Source organism: Solanum verrucosum, unplaced genomic scaffold (genome assembly GCF_900185275.1).
Source record: "Solanum verrucosum unplaced genomic scaffold, falcon-dt-bn FXZP01000125.1, whole genome shotgun sequence".
NCBI lineage: Eukaryota > Viridiplantae > Streptophyta > Magnoliopsida > Solanales > Solanaceae > Solanum > Solanum verrucosum.
Genome location: NW_026019923.1, coordinates 668,926 through 681,884, shown reverse-complemented (window position 1 = coordinate 681,884; position 12,959 = coordinate 668,926). Strand labels below are relative to the sequence as shown.

Genomic DNA, 12,959 nt, shown 5'->3' with positions numbered 1-12,959 from the left:
AACTCTTTAGCGAAATGTTACATACACTATCTTACAGATATGATTTAGACCACAAAAAGGAATTCGTACAATCAAAAGATAATATCATTGAAGAGCATAAGTGAGAGAGACGTGATTTGAACCTACATAGAAAACCTATCTTCAACAAGTTTGTAGTTTGTCGCTTTTCACCATTCGACCACTCTCCCCCACCCCCCCCCCCCCTTCTCAGATGAAGGACCCCTAATGGGTTAATTATAATTCTAAGACTTGAATTCATAACCTAATCTTAGATTCATATCTAACAACATAGTCATTCATATTTACATACGCCTAAAGGTGGTCAGTCATCGAACATACTTTATAAAAAATCATACTATATATATAGATTAAATGAAGGGACACTTTGGTGTATGTAATGTACTATACTTCCATTACTGCATCACATCATGTCTAGTCCAAGTGTAACATGGTTGGTGCTTGCTATAACTACATATAGTACAACATTAATTTCTTTATTTTCCACAGGAAAAAATGATAAAGTTTCTTGATTAGATTTGACACCATTATATATCATGAAAGTAAGAGAAAATCCCATGAGAGGTAGTCAGAAAAATAGATCAATTTATGAACAGGAAAAGGGCTAAGATGTATAATAATCCCTAGCATATTCATGTGGACTTGCTTGCTCTATGTTCTTTTTGTGTTTTTTTTACTCAAAATAATAATAGAAATTAGCGATGGATAATTTCTGCTTCTAAATAATAAAGATCTATTGATGATCATATATCATATGAATTAGTTGAAAATCCTAATAGCTATGGGCTATTTGGCATCAAATGAATCGCGTGAAAGTAGGATATTACTCAAAAATCTGGAGGTCAAAACGGACAATTTTTGTTTCTAAACTATAAAAACCTATCGTTGATCCTATTTCACGAAAAATTAGCAATGAATTATTTGAAATTCCTAGTAGCTATGGGCAATTTGACGACTAATGAATTGTGTGAAAGTAGGATAATTCAAATTCAGAGGTCAAAAAATTTTTAAAAAAACATTTTTGATGGAAATAAATGTTAATGAAGGGATCCTATCAAATTAAATTGGGTCCATGAATCTAATTAACGATAAATTTTATAGCTAATTCCTGTTATTTTATTTTGGTAGTGTTTTTTTCAACACATTTAAATGTGACATCCATGTTCTGCCTTAGGGTCAAAACCTAATTAATAATGAGGTCTTGTAATAATTCAAAGATACCACATTAATATATTGCTTTGATTATATCATATTATATTGTACAATAATGAAAGAGTTTATTCAACTACCTAGAATTGCTGTAAATATTAGGTTTATCATAAATTACTACAAAAATTATTTAGGACAACCCCCCCCCCCCCCCCCCCAATTTATCATCTATTATGCCTTTGTAGATATATTAAGCTACTAAATTCATGTAGCTCCTTATAAAATTAATATTTGCCTCTTACCTGTCCGGATCTGATTAACTGAATCAACGACTGATTTACAAAACAAGAAATTAAGCAAGGTCCAGAAGATTGATAAAACAAATCTGATCGAAGATCTATTAATATATAACTATAGAATAAAAGTAGTAAATTGTAAAAATAGTGAAATAATAATTTGAGTTTGACAATGATATGTAGCATTTGTTGTTAGATCCATCGTGTCATTGTTCCCTCAATAAAAAGAAAGAAGTAAGAATTTTGCTTCTGAAGGCATGGCCAAGAAACACCTTAGTACACCTATGTGGTACCCCTTTTGGACATTGATTTAACTATAAATAATTAAGTGGAAATATATTCGTATCAAATTTTTACGTCCAACGGATATATGACACATGTATTTGTATATATAATTTTATGTAAGCACATTGTGCCGGTAAGTATTTTTTGTGTATCATGTGTATACGTAAACCTAGAATTTAAAGTAAAATAATAATTTAGTTCATAATAAAAAATTATTATAAATATATCGTAAAGTATATACAAAATTATTAAGTTTACGTGAACCTATCGTTCGTTTTGGTTCCCCTCATCGATATAAATCTCTAAGGACTTGTACAATCTCTTAAAGGTTAATGTTCACTAGGTAACATTTCACAAAATTTATGATTAGGGGTAGTAAATACTTGTGTGTTTAATATTAACTCTCGAATTCAATTTTTATTTGTTGGAAAGCGACTTACTTTAATATGGTACTTCCTATTGCAAATGACATCGAGAAACAAAAATAATTACATGCAACAATATAAGTTTTGCATCTTTTTCTCAATTAAACATTTAGCCAAATAGATCAATCTCTATAACTTTTCAAGTAGATAAAATAATAGCTACAGAAAATTTTTATGTAAAGCTGAGAAAAATCAAAATAAAATTACAAACTCTAGACAATGAATTTTTCTAACTAACAAAGTTTCTTCAAAATAATTACTCATATTAGCAAAGTTGTAAATAGTAAAACATAAGTTAAAGTCACTCTAGCTATACAGGTCATCTTCATCTGCACCACCAGCAGAAGTTGCAAAGGGATCAGCAGTTCCGGTGGTGGGACCGGTGGTGGCCTCTGCAAACCGGAACTCAGAACCAAACCCTCGGGACTGCTGCAACGTCTGAGCAAACGCCTGGTACTTGCGGATATCAGCATCACTGACACTTCTCCTAGCATACTTCATTGATTCCTCAAAGTGAGCAGGCTTGATCTCGGATACCTCATCGTCAACGTCTTCCTCCATGGATTCCGGATTATCCCTTCTCCTTCTCTCCCTCTCAATATCCTGCAAAAGTACAATGCAACATTAGTTTTCTACTACCGGAAGGGGTAGAGCTAGAATATAGGAAGCAGGTTCGATAGAACTCAGTAATTTGTATTTGTCTTATAAAATTCATTTAGTATGTATAAATTAAATCCCGAATTCATAAACTTCAATCCCCAGTCTATCAGTGTAGCACTTAGTATCTATTGCCTCAAAAATTATCAACTGACAAGAAATGGATATAGAAAACTTACTTTCTCAATGTTCTCTCGGATAGCGTATTTGCATGCACGTTGGCAGATCTCTGTAATGTCAGCTCCGCTGAACCCTTGCGTATATTTTGCAAGAGCTCTGAGATCGATATCCTTAGAAAGGGGTGATTTCCGCAGGCATGCTTTGAAAATTTGATGGCGGGAATCCTCGTCAGGAAGAGGAATGTAAATCAATTGGTCAAGACGACCAGGACGTAGAAGTGCAGGATCAATAATGTCAGGCCTGTTGGTGGCACCGATGATGAAAACCGTCTTCTTGGCATTCATACCATCCATTTCAGTGAGGAGTTGATTCAAAACTCTATCAGCAGCTCCCCCGGCATCTCCACTGCTACCACCTCTCTGCAAAAGAAAGTCATATTTAGCAACAGAAGCAAAATAATCTGAAAAAAACCGGTAAACCCGTGTAGTAAACAGTTCAATGGGAACATGAGAATGAGGAACAGCACCTGAGTAGCAATCGAGTCCAACTCATCAAAAAACAGGACACAAGGAGCAGACCCTCGAGCCTTGTCAAATATTTCTCTAACATTGGCTTCGCTCTCTCCAAACCACATGGTAAGCAATTCTGGACCCTTGATACTAATAAAATTGGCCTGGCATTCATTTGCAATAGCCTTCGCCAACAAAGTTTTCCCACATCCAGGTGGCCCATAGAAGAGAACACCCTTAGAAGGAGACATACCAAACTTCTCGAACTTCTCGGGATGTTCCACAGGATATTGAACAGTCTACAAAACAAATAACAGATAATAGGTCAGGTAAATCAACAAGATTAACAGGTCAGATCATAATATTCATCATTATATGTTTAGTATAAATGTACCTCTTGGAGCTCACGCTTGACATTCTCAAGGCCTCCAATGTCCTCCCAGGAAACATTAGGAACTTCAACAACCTGTTCACCCGAACATCATAATTAGGAATCAAACGGAAGATATGTAGCAGCAGAAGGTGAGAATGTAAAGAAATCTAGACTTACAGTTTCGCGCAGGGCAGATGGATTGCTTGTCCCAAGGGCAGTTGAGAAGTGCTCATTAGTCACAGCCATGGAGTTTAATATCTCTGCATCAATAGATTCATCTTCCAAATCAATCACATCCATCTTCTCTCTGATGCACTGAAGTGCAGCCTCGGTACACAAAGCTGCCAAATCCGCACCAACATAACCGTGTGTTTCTTTGCCAATTCTTTCCAAATCAACCTGCAAACAAAGAACAACATATCACCAAACTGCAAATGATTTAAAAGTCAGAATTCTAAAATTTTTGAAGATATGAAATTACATCTTCGGCGAGCTTCATGTTCTTTGTGTGGATACGAAGCACCTCAAGACGCCCAACTTCATCCGGGACACCAATATCTATCTCCCTATCAAATCTGCCAAACCTTCTTAGGGCGGGGTCAATACTATTAGGGCGATTAGTGGCACCCATGACAATTACGTGGGCACGTGATTTGAGACCATCCATGAGAGTCAAGAGCTGAGAAACAATCCTCCTCTCGACCTCTCCATGAGTCTTCTCACGTTTAGGAGCTATTGAATCAATTTCATCAATAAAAATAATTGAAGGCGCATTCTTCTCAGCTTCCTCAAATGCTTTCCTGAGATTACTTTCACTTTCTCCCGCCAATTTGGACATGATCTCTGGCCCATTAATACAAAAGAAGAATGCGCCAGTCTCATTAGCAACTGCTCGAGCTATCAATGTCTTCCCTGATCCAGGAGGTCCATACAAGAGAATTCCCTTGGGAGGTTTCACACCAATAGATTTGAACAGTTGTGGATGCCTCAACGGAAGCTCAACAAGCTCGCGGATCTGAGCCATTTGTTTACGCACGCCACCAACATCATCATAGCCAATCTCATCTAGCCGATTCTCATCTTCTCTGTTCACAGGTTCACCCTCACAGAATATCTCAGTATCTGGGGCGACAACACAGTATTCAGGAGGGTCAGTCTCAATAACCTTGAATTCTACACTTCTCATCCCTCCTCTTACAAGAAATAGATCGCCCTTTCTCACTGGTCGATATGCTTCAAGGAAATAGGCTGAAGACAAATAACACAACGGAAACTAGAAGGATGAGTAATTGCATAATAATTAGATTCAAGTGAATCCACTTGATGCAAATTAGAGATAACACAAGTCACAGCAGATTCTAAGTTAGACAATGAAACCTAACAAACAAAATAAGTTCCAAAAGCAGGATATTGGCCCAATGCATTTGCAGATACAATGCTTATCAGAAGAATGCCATCAGCTAAGTAAAACCAAAACTCTAACAGAAGAACAATATATAATATCACATATCCAGAACTTCTATCAAGCAATAAGCAAATTGATAGTAGAACACTTACGTTTCAAGTAAGCATCAAATAGATTTCCCGAAACCCCCTCAATGCTGTCATCAATGGGAAGAATGTGCACACGTTTACCATATTTGACATCAGGACATTGATGAACAGAGACAACATCACCAAGACGAACCCTAAGGTTATTTCTGACAACCTTGTTCATCCTAATCTTTGGCTCATCACATGTTTCATCAACAAGGGCAATGCAGATAGTATCTTTTCTTTTCTTTCCCTATACGACAAAATACATAGTTCAGAACTCAAAATCTTATATATATATATATATATATATATATTATACACATATATGCGTGTGTGTGTGTGTGTTTGTATGTGTATGCCAGCATTTCATCACAATTCTTACATCACCATAACGTGAAGAAGCTACACCTAATATCGATTCCTCAAAGCTTGCATCAGCTTTTCCCAAACAAGGTACGATCATTAGAACTAACAACACCCTACTCATTATTTTTTATTTTTTTGATGAACTACACCTACTCATTATTTGCAAACTAAAAACAGAATACGATGAAAAAGTTACTGATAAAATAGACCATCAAAGGGAACCAAACACTAATCACCATTCTTCATGGTTTCATTAGGCACTACAACATATTCGAGCCAGACAAATTGACACAGAACAATACAAAGCTAAGAACTTTAGGACGAACGGCCAAGACCCGGCCTTTTCAGCTTATATATCACAAAACTCATTGTCCTTATGCTTATTTCACCTGCACAACTGATTTCCAGCAAACAAGGAGCAGGGGCATTAAACTTACCCAACAACAACATACCGAGTGCAATCCAATAGGTGGGGTCTGAATAGGTGTACGCAAACCTTACCTCTACCTCACCACTCACCACAAGCACCACAAGATAGAGAAGTTGTTTTCAGAAGATCCCCTGCTCAAGTAAAGAACATGGGGACCAAACTTACCCATATAGCTAAATACCCATGAAATCATGTACCTTACTTTTTTGCATCCTTAATCCTACACTAAGTTGAGCTATTTGTTCTGTGGCAAATTCTGAACTCAAACTTCAAATCCCATAAACCCCTCTTCTAAACACTAATCAGTAATCACAACCCCATTACAACCCTTGTCCCATTGGTGAGCTTTAACCACCACCCCACCACAATAATCTACCAAAACTACAAAAAAAACACACATGAAATTTCAAGAAAACATGAGTAAAAATCTGACCTTTATCAAGATTGTGTCACCACGGAAAAACTGGAGCTTTTCCATAGTATCAGGATGAAGTGAAACAACAGAATTATCATCATTGATTGCTTCATCAACAACAAGACGATTAGGTGATTTCTTCCTCTCCAAAATTGCTGTACTAAAATCCTTCTTAGGCCCCTTCCTACAAACATCACAAAACAAAACCAAAAAAAATCAATTTTTTTTAAAGAATAATAATCAAGAATCAAAATACAACTACACCAACAGTTTTTTTAACAAAAAATTGATAATGGGTACTTACGAATCAGAGGATTCAGCTTTGTTACTCATGATTTTTTATTTTTTTTGGAGAGTTCAAAGAGTTTTCAGAGGTTTTCTTTGGTTTTGGCTATGTAAAGGGATATTTATAAAAGTTTATTAGTAGTTCGTTTCTTGTTAGGAAAGAAATACCTTTTTTTTAAAATTTAAAAAACAACATTTTTTTTTTCTCGTTTTTATTGTTTTTTTTTTCCTTTTATATACCAACTATAATTGATGTTGATTAATTTTTTAAAAGAATTATATTTCCTTGTTTTGGTTGTTCCTTTGATACGTTTTTGAGGGAATAATCAACCAATTATAGCACGCCATGTCAACATTTTGCTATCGTGGCATTCCCTTATTTGTCCATTATAAAGAAGCCGTTAATAATTTAGTTTCAATGATTAAGTATTCGAGATCTATCCTTGCGCGAGTGACTGGCGGAGCGAAGCAAATAGATGTTTAATGAGTGTTAGTATATATACTTAAATCAGTAAACTATGATAAATTAAGGTATATATATATAAAAAATTATTTTTTTAAATATTTATTTAAGGTATATATATACTATAATAAATATTTAAATTATACAACGATAGTAAGTTGAGTTAGTTCGACAAGTGACTAACGATAGTAATTATTTTTATAGAATTTAGAAAGGTCAAACAAACACTATTATGTTTAAAAAATAATTAATAAAAACGTCAAAGCTAAGTATACGAACTCAGTTTTCTAAAAACTTACTTAATAATCTCCTAATTAGTCACCAAATTGGTTTAATTTTGGCTTTTAATGAGATAAACAATTCTTAGCTTTAATTAAAAAAGGAATCCTAGTTGAATGACTCTTCATTAATTTATCCTATCTAAATTAATTAAGCTAATCCAAAACCTCTTTGAAAATTTGAAATTCTAGAACATTCCAACCAATTCTAGACCAAAATTCACAATTATCAATTTTAAATTATCATAGAGTAGAAATTCAACTGAGAAATTAACCATAATAAGGTGATAAATGTGTGTCTTTTCCTTCATAAAGGTTGAGTAATAAAATACAATACAATAATCATAAATAAAATCTTCAAGAATAGACTATACGCAAATTTTATCTCTATTTTTATAAGATAAAAGAGTTTTTTTTTCCAATAAACCATCTAGTTAAAAGAGAGTTAGAGTAAATATCGACTGCAAATAATTTTTGTCCAACTTCTATACTTAAAATTATTTGTCAATTATTTTATTGTTTTGGAACCTAAGTTAAGAATTTAAGGCACCTTTGCTTGTATTGCATAGCTTGGTAGATATTCCAAAAGAGTATTATATCTTCTTGGAATCATCAAATTATAAAAGTCCACAACCACCTACTACTTTTTTTTAAACTCTTTACCCAAGTTAGGTAACCATCAGAAAGTTATTTTTTAATTTTTAATAATTGTGATATGAACTGAACTTAAATGAAGAAGTGAGAACACATAATTAATCCTGACTTGTTTGAGATTGAGGCATAATTACTGTCGTTGTGGTGGTGATGTTCAAACCACCTTACGGTCTTACACGCACCTTAGAGAGACATTTCAATAGAGGAAAACATCCACCACCACAACATATACAACATATCCAATGATATCCCACAAGTAAAGTCTAGAGAAGATAAGAGTATATACAGACGTTATACCTTAACTCATAGAGATAGAGAGATTGTTTCTAAAAGACACTCAACGAGAAACACCCGACCAACTATATTAAAAAGAAACAAAGATGAAAAGTTAAAAGGCTTTAAACTTACATAACAAAAGGATCCATACATATACATAAACACCATTACTAACCAGTAACTACCACATTAAGGAGTCGTTTGGTGTGAGGGATAAAAATAAATAGTGATGGGATAAGAAAATAATGATGGGATAAAATTATTGTATCTTGTTTGGTTGTCATATTTGGATAACTTATCCCACCATTTATATCATGGTGGATAACTTGTTCCCAACCAAACGAAAAAGTCTTTTCTTCATCCAACTTTTCGATCTTCCCATTCATTCTTTCCTCGAGTGCCCTTCTTCCACCAATTCTTCCCGTTCTACCAACATAGTCTCTATAATAATTCTCAGATAGCACCTGAGCCATTTCCAGGTACAATGGTATATAAACAAGAAGGAAATAAAGAAACAGTTATCATTTTATTGCACAGAAGAAGGAATTGGATGGCACCACCTTGATGCAACAGTTTATGCAAATGCAGGGGCGTTCCTCTGTAACATAAATGTTCGAATCTAAGAAGGAACGAACATATAAAATGGGAAATTGCCTTACAAAAACAAGGTACATATTGAATATCCGAAGCACAAAAAAGAACATTAGTAATGGTTGTTTGAGCAAACCACGTTTCTCAAACTGTAGTTTTACTATGTCTTGCACACTGAGATACATATGACTTCAGCTGCAAACAAAAATAACAAAGATGAATAGGAATTGGTGTGTCCTACTGTTTGATTTCAACTCCGCCTATATACTTGTGCATGCCTTAATAATAAATGTTGGGAGTAGTTAAATTTCAGCTTTCAATTAATTATATTATATGCCTTTTGTTATAAAGAAGTTAGTAGCTTATTGTGTTAAAGGTAGTTAGTTGGAGTTAGTTAGAAGATTAGTTGTTACGTCTTAGTTGTCATCTTGATTAGAAGATATTTTCTTTTCTGTACATACGTGTATAAATACTGGAAGAAAAGTGGAATAGAAATTAATTTTTCATTTCCCCAAATCACAATCTCAATCGTCTCTTTCATGCTCCTACCATCTCCATCAATGGAGGTTTTCAATTGTTGATTATCTGTGCACAGTTCTAACATGGTATCAGAGCCTTAGACACTGATCTCTTCTTCGTCTTCCGCATCACCTCATTCAGTTCTTCATTGTTGCTGTTTCACTGATTCATTCTCTTCTTCATCTCATTTACCAATTCTCGCTCCTCTTCTTCTCATTTTTTCGATTCCGTACTTGGACTCAGAAATTTAGCTCAACCTCATCAATCTCTTTCAATCTCATGGATCAAAACGCAGATGTTCCTCAGATCTCTCAGATCCCAATTCACCAAGTCGTCGATTACAGTCAACCGATGTACATGCATCCATCAGAAAATGTTGGATCTGCCATCATTCCGGTGCTTTTCGATGGGACAAGTTACAGGTCTTGGCGACGCGGTGTTTTTCGCGCACTATCTATGAAAAACAAAGTCGGTTTCATCAATGGAAAAATTCAAAAACCAGCTGCAAATTCACTCGTATTTGCTCAGTGAGAACATTGCGATGACATGGTCATATCGTGGATTCTCAATTCTGTATCAAAGGATTTAGCTGACAGCCTGCAGTATGTGAACAACACAAATAAATTATGGGAGGAACTGCAAGATAGGTATGACCAAACCAATGATGCGAAACTCTATCAACTCCAACAGGAAATCAATGATCTTGCCCAAGGAAATCTGGACATTACAGGGTACTACTCCATGCTTCGAAGACTCTGGGAAGAGCTTAACACTCTGGATCCTATTACTCAATGTACCTACATGTGCACTTGTGGTGGTAAAACCAAGATGCATAAAGCGGAGCAGGATCAAAAGCTCATCCAGTTTCTGATGGGACTTAACGAGGTCTACACTATAGTGCGAAGTAGTATTCTTATGATGAACCCACTGCCAACTATGGCACAAGCCTTCTTTATTCTAGTACAAGAGGAGAAACAACGAGAAGTCAAACCATCCACTCGCATGAGTTTAGCCTCCACCTTACTTAGTGCTAGTTCTGGAGCTTCTACATCACTTAGTGTTAATTCTGGAAGGGGAACTTTCCAAACTAATTACTCTCAGAACAAGAGCACAAATGGAAATGTCTACAGAGGTCCTCCAAATCAGTCTCACATGTCAACAGGACTTACCCTTTTCTTGACATCAACAAAGCAAATTTGTTCAACAATTATTGTAAGAAAACTGGACACACAGAAGACAAGTGTTACAGGTTGCATGGTTTTCCCCAAAACTTCAAGTTCACTAGGAGAAGGAATTCTGGATCAGCAACAACTGCTCACACTACATGTGATGCACCAATGGACCAAGTTCAGGGAACTCAAAGCTTAACCAAGGACCAATATGATCATCTGGTGAGACTGCTCGAAAATGTTCAGGTGCAGGGACTATTTAGCAGTACCAAAGACACTTTGGACAACATCATGGGTGGAGCTGCGAACTTGGCACGTCATTCTTCTACTATTGATGTTGGTAACCTCTCATGTGATTGTTTCAAATTAACTGTTGAATCCTGGATCATTGATTCTGGAGCCTCAAACCATATGACCTTCAATAAAAATTTACTTACAAACATGAGACCTTTGCCTTACCCTTTCCCCTTTCCTAATAACATTATCTAATGGCTATAGAGTTAAAGCGACAAAAAATAGGGATGTCTGTTTAAATTCAACAGTGACTTTATACAATGTGTTGTTTATTCCTACTTTCAAATTTAATCTAATCTCAGTACATTGCTTGACATCTGACCTTAAGAGTGTAGTAATCTTCAATGATGTTTCATGTTCCTTGCAGGGCCCTTCACTGAAGAGCCCTCTGGTGATTGGTAGAGCAAAGAGTTGTCTTTACTTCTTCTGCTCAAGATGCCCTACTGTTGTCACCTCATCTACTTCAGTCCCTAATTGTTCTTCTTTACATGCTTCAAATAAGCAAGTTTTACATCATATTCCCTCATCTGTAACATTTGTCATTCCAAGAAATAAAACAACTTGTTGTGATATAAATTCCTTTGTTATTCATGTTGATTGTCTTGAACGTATTAAGACTTTTTCACTGTGTACATCTCATGAAAATAGTGTAGATTACTTCTGGCACACTAGACTAGGACATGTTCCTTTTGTTAAGATGAGAGGTATCTACACCATACCTGTTAAATTTTCACCCAAACAACTATTTTTATGCATTGTCTACCCCATGGCAAGACAAGCAAGAATGCCCTTCCCATCCAACTCAACACCTTCTTCTACAGAGATTTTTTATCTTCTCCACATAGACTTATGGGGACCATACCACACACCAACATATGACAATTACAAATATTTCATCGCAATAATGGATGATTACAGCAGGTCAACTTGGACTCAACTAATCAGCAGCAAAAGCAACACCCTGCAAACCATAAAAGCTTTTACATCCCTGATAGAAAATCAGTTTAACACTACCATTAAAATCATAAGAACTGATAATGGTTTGGAATTTGTCAACAAAGAAACAACTGTTTTTCTACAAGCCAAAGGAATCATACACCAAAGAACATGCTTATACACACCACAAAAAATGGTGTAGTGAAAAGAAAACACAAATACCTCCTTGAAACTGCCAGAAGTCTGTTGTATCAGTCTAAACTTCCTATGAGCTATTGGGGGGAGTGCATTTTAACTGCAACCTACCTAGTTAACAGACTACCTTCCATAGCCATCCAAAATAAAAGTCCTTTTGAAGTATTGTACCAAAGACCACCCACACATTCACATCTAAGATCCTTTGGCTGTCTTTGTTTTCCTACCACTCTCAAAACCCACAAGGATAAGTTTGAACCTCGATTCACTCCACATGTTTTCATTGGATATCCATTTAACATAAAAGGTTACAAGGTTTTAGATCTAAGCACCAAGCAATTACACATTTCAAGAGATGTACTATTTCATGAAAATATCTTCCCTTTTGCTCTCTCTTTTCCTGATTCTAGTTTTAATTCTATACTAAGATGTCTTTATGTTAATTCTAAATTGTTGAACTGCACAAACAGTATTTTGAATAAAGCTCATGACTTGAATGAAAAACAACTCAATTACTGTCACAAATAATACTATTAATGCCAATTTACCACACATTGTTGATGAAACCATTCCATTAGATTGCCCATAAATATTTCCACATATCACCACTTCTACTACTTCCAGTTCACAACAACAACCTCCACATATCACCACTTCTACTACTTCCAGTTCACAACAACAACCTTATGCACCTAGAAGAACAAGTAGGACACATTTTGT

The 12,959-nt window shown here is 35.4% G+C and overlaps 1 protein-coding gene across 1 annotated transcript; it reads right to left on the bottom strand.

Moving 5' to 3' along the window:
* Positions 1-2,329: 2,329 nt before the first annotated feature.
* On the bottom strand, positions 2,330-6,926 carry LOC125825541 (cell division cycle protein 48 homolog). Its single transcript, XM_049504873.1, has 9 exons — positions 6,884-6,926; positions 6,598-6,763; positions 5,390-5,618; positions 4,314-5,080; positions 4,010-4,231; positions 3,854-3,925; positions 3,477-3,758; positions 3,010-3,369; positions 2,330-2,776 (listed from the first exon to the last, which is right to left on the bottom strand). The coding sequence occupies exons 1-9, from the start codon at positions 6,910-6,912 to the stop codon at positions 2,480-2,482; spliced, it is 2,424 nt and encodes an 807-aa protein (XP_049360830.1). The 5' UTR covers positions 6,913-6,926; the 3' UTR covers positions 2,330-2,479.
* Positions 6,927-12,959: the final 6,033 nt, after the last annotated feature.